Here is a 6700-nt window from a genome sequence, read left to right as displayed (position 1 = left end):
ACAATAGGAATTAAATTACCTGTAATTTTTTTGGCAGAATTAATGTCAACAACTTTCGTCGTCTACTTCGACAAAAAACCAATACGAACGTAAAAAGGTTGTGTAGTGAACCGTATTGTCAATGTCAATAGTCTGTACGTTATACATATAATTACTAAAATATTCCTTAATACAATATGGGGGATTGATCGAAGATAAGCGTTATATAATTTTGGAAGTGATTACGTGTGACAGCGCTACGAATTGTTATTGGGAAGTGGGGTGTTAATTGAAAAGCATAAAAATAGCGTTATGTAATATACAGAACATCCCTTTGTTAATACAAATTTCGTTAGTCATATTTTAATTTTATTTCTTAATTTCACTTTAACATTAATTTTTGAGAAATAAAGAAACTACCAATTCTTTTATCGTTTATCGTTGGTTAATAAATATAATATTACATTTTAATGAGCGAAATTTAATTGTAGGCTGTATTGTATTATATTTTCTCAATGTATTTAAATTATTATCGAATAAAACAAAAGCTAAAATATCAAAATAAAATTTTACATTCATTCAATTTTATACTATTAAATTTTATAAAATGATTTAAAGTTTATTTTCTTTCCTTAGTATCATTTCTTTGTAAAAGTTTTTTTTTTCAAATTTACAAAGCTTTAGAAAAGAAAGAAAGGAGGAGATGTGGGAAATAATTTTATAGTTTTTTTCCTCCATTTCCTCTATCAGTTACGTTGAAATTTTTTAAACTTAAAACTTTAGTCTCAAGAATTCTACTCTAAGGAATTCGATCGCACTGTTTCTAACGCGTAATCACAAAGCGCTTAAATGGTTTCTACTTCGAATACATCTGAAGTGTGGAAGCTGTTACTGACGAACGAAACTACTTTCAACCATTAAAGTTTGTAGGTATTCACCGAAGAGAATTGTAATAAAGTTTGAAACAGTTACAATAATGCTATACATTCATTGAAATGGCGTGAAAATGTTTGGAAAGAAATAAAATTAGTATGCAATTTGCACGTATATATTATTTTATTTGTGTAACTTATTAAAATATCCGATAAATCTTACAGCTTACTTTCTTTAAAACATTTTGCTGACAAAGCTACAAGATTTCTGACATTTTAAATCATTTAATAGTACATTAACATTAATTTTTACTTAAACAACGAGCAATTATTTATTGTGATATCATCGCAATGCCTGGCTGCAATTTTTAATCATGTTTTTAATTAATTAATTTAAAATATATGCTCTGGATCTCATAGTAGTGTCTTGCCCATGTATTTCAAACTTTTCCGATAAGAATAGAGTCGTGTTGGTCATCTATCTAACTCCGTTCTCGAGATTAAGGAAAGACAGTCGAAAGGACGAACGGACGACAGTGGGAATTTCAGGTCTACAATTTTTTTTTTAAATTGCAGCCCAATAAGAAAACTACATTTGATTTCAATTCAAATGTTTTTTCTTAAACGAAATTAGAAATATACAGTTATGCGAGTCATCTTTAAGAGGAAAAGTATGACGTACAGGGGTAAGACGCCACTAAAATTTACATCAGATATAAAAAGCTTAGGGGTATGAGGCCCGGTTAACTATTAACTATACGCAAACTTCCGAGCTAGACAGGAAGTCATATGATTTTTTAAAATTAAAATATTATTAAAATATTAGCCCGGCATTGTAACAATAAATAATTGCTCGTTAAAACACAAAAATGTATTTTCAGATAAAAAGATTTCTTTTAATAAAATGTACCTTACATTTTTGTAATGTAAGGTTTATTAAAAATATACTTATTTTTTATTTCATACTTTTATTACGTAAGTTATGTGAGACAATCAGCTAAACTTTAGTTTTAATTAACACTTAAAACACGTAAACGAACTTTAAATTCTTAATTTTACAGTAGAATAAAATAAAATTTTTCGAAGTTCCTTTCTTCATTTTAAAAATATTAAGTTCTATTTAATTAACGTCTGATCGCGTATGATCCTACATAAACAAAATGTTTAATTCATAAATATAAAGAGGAGATAATAATGATTATATTTAGTGTTTGCTAATGTAATTTCCTACCTTATCCGCAAAGTATCTTGAAACAATAAAAGTTCTCTCCATGTATTAAAGATAATAAAAAGAACTATTATCTTAGTCGTTAAGATATCGTGTTGCAAGCGAGAAACTATGGAAGATGTTGTAGAAAATATAGTGAAATGTACGGTAATACTGTAATTATATTATAATGTTAGATACACGCCCTTACCCAAAGATATGGTCTGTGAAAAGTAAACATTATCACAATGATACAGAAATGTTTCAATGTGATAAATAGCTTTCCACACCAGTTGTAAACTGTATTACAGGATGGTGGCTCACACCAATGGACTCGAGCGTGGTACTCTGTAATTCATGAAATGTCACCCCAGAGGCAATAAAGTCCATTGGACCACATATCGGTAATTACCTAAGCTTGTATATTGTGTTTAGTTATACTTCTATGACAAATTTTACTCTCTAGAGATCGATAATTAATCAATTTTCAGAATTTAATCGGTTGTCTAGTTTTTAAGCGACATTACCACAATAAACGTTTACCTTACTGTTTCAGAGTTAGGCGAATTCTCTTCGGAACAATTTATTATTGTTGTAATATTAAAAGTTTTCAAGGAATTTTTATACATTTTTAAAATAAAAATAAACATACAATTTAACGTAAAAATAGTTACGTTATTAATTTTTTTAAAACGATAAAATCGATTAGTTTGAACGTGAAAATTCAATAACAATTTGGGAACAAAAGTGAGTATCCANATACACTGCGTTTAAATACACCATTTTTTGTTTTTACACTTACAACTCTTACTTTACCATCAGACCCTGGGAAAACTTCTGTAATTCTTCCCACTAACCACTTAAAGATAGGTATATTATCTTCCTTGATAATGACTAATGTCCCTATTTTAATATTTTCTCTTTCAATCATCCACTTATTCCGTTGTTGTAAATTATTTAAATATGTATTAGTCCACCGTTTCCAAATGATTTGCGTCATTTTTGTTACACGTTGCCAATGTGAAAGTCTATTATCTGATAGAGATTTGAGATCAATATCTGGTAGCGTGTCAATTGGTCTACCTATAATGAAATGAGCAGGTGTTAATACCTCAAGATCATCTGGATCCACTGATAACGGGGAAATGGGGCGACTGTTTAAAATTCCCTCGATTTGATTGGTGATGGTGAGAAACTCTTCTAATGTCAAGATTGTACCACCTACAACTCTTTTTAAGTGATACTTGAACGATTTAACTCCTGCCTCCCACAATCCACCGAAGTTTGGGGCTCTAGGGGGGTTGAAGTTCCACTGAATGGTTTCTGATGACAAATAACTAGCCAATTTTTCATCTGGCTTATTTACCATATTGTACAATTGTTTCAATTCTGCCTGGGCTCCAATAAATGTTTTTGCATTATCCGTAAATAATTTGGCACTTTTACCACGTCTCGAGAAAAATCTCTTTAATGTTGCAATAAATGAATCAGATGTGAGATCAGATACTATTTCAAGATGTATGGCTCGAGTCACCAAGCAGATAAAGATACACACATAAATTTTATTATACGTACCTCTTCTTTGATTCTTATATTTTATGAGAAATGGTCCACAAAAGTCAATTCCTGTACAGTTGAACACATAATTTTGGTTCACTCTCTCATAAGGTAGATTACCTAAACGTTGCTGAGAAACAACTGGTTTAGCCTTAAAGCAAATAATACATTCATGAACAACCTTTCTGCAGAGTGATCTTCCATTTAAAGGCCAGAACATCTGTCTTACTTGATATAATAAAGCCTGTCCGGTAAGATGTAGATATTTCCTATGAAAGTAGGTTAAAATACATTTAGTCAAATAATGTTTAGCAGGCAGTATTGCAGGATGTTTCTTATAAAAATTGAGGGTGGAATTCTGCAATCTGCCTCCAACTCTTAATATATTATCATTATCTAAAAATGGACATAGATTGTTTATTTTGGAACTTTTTGGCAACGATTTCCCAGACTGAATGCACTTTATTTCTTCCGAAAAGCTTATTGTTTGAACATTTTTGATGATGCAGATTAAACCTTCTCTTAATTCCTTGGTTGTAAGATGCCCATAGATCCTATCAGGAGGTGATAATTTTGCATTTGTTATAAATCTTAGGCACCACGCCAAGATTCGTTGAAGTTTTACAAATGATGATATTTTACTAATGACAGGCAGCTCTTCTATGCTTGTGCTAACACTACAAGTAGCATGTTTACGCTCCTCCCTTAATGCTGCCTCACAAATAGGTATATTCTTGGTGAATGGGATGTCATTGGACATCAGCCACTCTGGGCCATTCCACCATAAGTCATGTTCTACAAGTTCTGAAGGTAAGAGACCACGTGATGCACAATCTGCAGGATTTTTGTTTCCGTCAATGTGATTCCAATTTTCCGCAGGCAAAATAGATTGTATTTCTGATACTCTGTTGGCGATGAATACTTGCCACCTACAAGGATCAGCCCTTAACCAAGAAAGCACTATGGTTGAATCACTCCATGCAAATATAGAATTTATCTTAATCTGAAATGCACCTTGTATTGCTTGCACCAAATGAACTAATAAAACTGCTGCACATAATTCCATCCTTGGAATTGAAATAGGTTTTAACGGTGCTACACGAGTCTTCGATGTTAGTAGTCTAACCCAAACATTAGATTCATCTGATGATCGCACGTAAACAACTGCTCCGTAGCCCTTCTCTGATGCATCACAAAATGCATGTAGATCAACGGTCGTGTAATTAGGTAGCAGTGTTTTTCTAGGAATTTGAATAGACCTCAACTGTCCTAATTCCTTACAAATAATCTTCCAATTATGATCAATAGACGGAGGCACAGGTTCATCCCAAGATAGTTTAAGCCTCCAGATTTCTTGGAGTAACATCTTAGTTAATATTACAAAGGGGGAAATCCAACCCAATGGGTCAAATAACCTCGCAATAGATGACAAAATTGTTCGCTTAGTTGACTTGCACTGATGATGTTTGAACTCGAAGTTACATCTGAAAATATCTTCTCTGGGATGCCACTCTAGACCTAAAATCTTTATCACTTTAGTTCCACTAGTTGTATGAGACATGTCATCTAACGAACCGCTATGCACATCCTTTAATATAGATGGTTCACTTGTAAACCATTTGTGGAGCTCAAATCCACCTCTATCTAATAATTGAATTAATTCATTAATCAGTTCATTACCCATTTCAGAGTTGTTTACGCCAGTCAACATGTCATCCACATAGAAATCTCGCAATACTATTTTTGAGGCTCTCGGAAACTCTACACTCTCATCAATCGCTAACTGCTTCANAAAATGATAACTGAGGATGATCACTTAAAGCATTCGAAAGCGTTTTTAATTAAAACCCCTTAACGCCCAATGACAAGATAACTCATCGATTTGCTGGATTGTTTAAAGGTTTTGGTTTTTATTTACCATTTTCAAACTTATAGGCTTTCAGGAAAGCAGCGCTGAACGTCCGACATAGACGTTTTTGCATTTAAAACTTTGACCTCAACCTCGCTATTATCTTGGAAACTATTGGGGATACAAAATGGTGAATAAACCATTTTATAGCACTTGATCTGCTCTACAAAATAATGATATGGGATTTTATGTATCTGTTCAAGAAGAGTGAAAATAATTTATTTATTTTTCTGCCCAATGTTTTAAAAACACAGAAAAGTGAGGAAAAAGTATTAGTGTTAAAGAGTAGGGTAAAGGGGAGAGAAATGTGCTAATCTCGCAAAAAGAAACATGGCGTGTTCATGTTGCTTCATTTCATGCCCTAAAATATATATCTTGAACTATCTATATGAAAACAGCTCTATTTTTGGAAAGGTGCTGTTTGGAAAGGTGCACCTTCAAATCTTTTCTCTAATTATCAATACAGTGAAACCTTTGTTTTTGAACATAATTTGTTCCTAAAAGTTGTTCTAAAAACTTAAACAAATTTTCCCATAAGAAAGATACTACTACCATTTTTCAATACACGTCACAGTTGAATGAATTAATCTGTTCCCCAGATCTGTTAAATACATTATGTACTAATCAGAAATAATAAATTTTTCTTAATTAATTTGACTTAAGCACCTTTAAACACACATTCTTGAATGCCATTTTTATTACATGCTGTTTTTATTAATTAATTTGATTTAAATTCAACTGTGGTGTGTATTGAAAAATGGAAGTAGTATCTTTCCTGCATGTGCTTCATTAAGTCCTGCAATTAATTCGTTCTAGAAACTCTAAAATACATATCAATACACATTTTATAGAGAATAAATACAGGGTGTCTCAAAAGTTTCCATACATACAAAGGTGAAATGTAACTTTATTCACAAAACATTAAAATGTCTGTATTAAGATTTATGTCAGTGGATTGACAGAATAAGACAACAGAACATATGGATGATCTACCAATGGGGTAACTTCTAGCAGGACTTCCTATGTGGAAACTGAATCCAGAACAGTGCATGGTTGGTCAGGCATGAACCAATACCTTAAAAATAAAACCATTGAACACTGGTAGTTGATCATTCCAACTACCAGTGTTCAATGGTTTTATTTATTTAGCCACTGGTGAGCTTGATTTGTGTCACT

At 32.1% G+C, this 6700-nt stretch overlaps 1 protein-coding gene across 1 annotated transcript; it reads right to left on the bottom strand.

Annotated features, from left to right (window-relative positions):
• Nucleotides 1-2782: 2782 nt before the first annotated feature.
• On the bottom strand, nt 2783-5397 carry LOC111631517. Its single transcript, XM_023375775.1, has one exon. It carries the CDS (start codon nt 5324-5326, stop codon nt 2783-2785), a length of 2544 nt encoding a protein of 847 aa, XP_023231543.1. The 5' UTR covers nt 5327-5397.
• Nucleotides 5398-6700: the final 1303 nt, after the last annotated feature.

The sequence above is a fragment of the Centruroides sculpturatus genome, unplaced genomic scaffold (genome assembly GCF_000671375.1).
Source record: "Centruroides sculpturatus isolate CEXI.00-Female unplaced genomic scaffold, Cexi_2.0 scaffold64, whole genome shotgun sequence".
NCBI classification, from domain to species: Eukaryota; Metazoa; Arthropoda; class Arachnida; order Scorpiones; family Buthidae; genus Centruroides; species Centruroides sculpturatus.
This window is presented reverse-complemented; position numbering and strand designations above follow the sequence as displayed.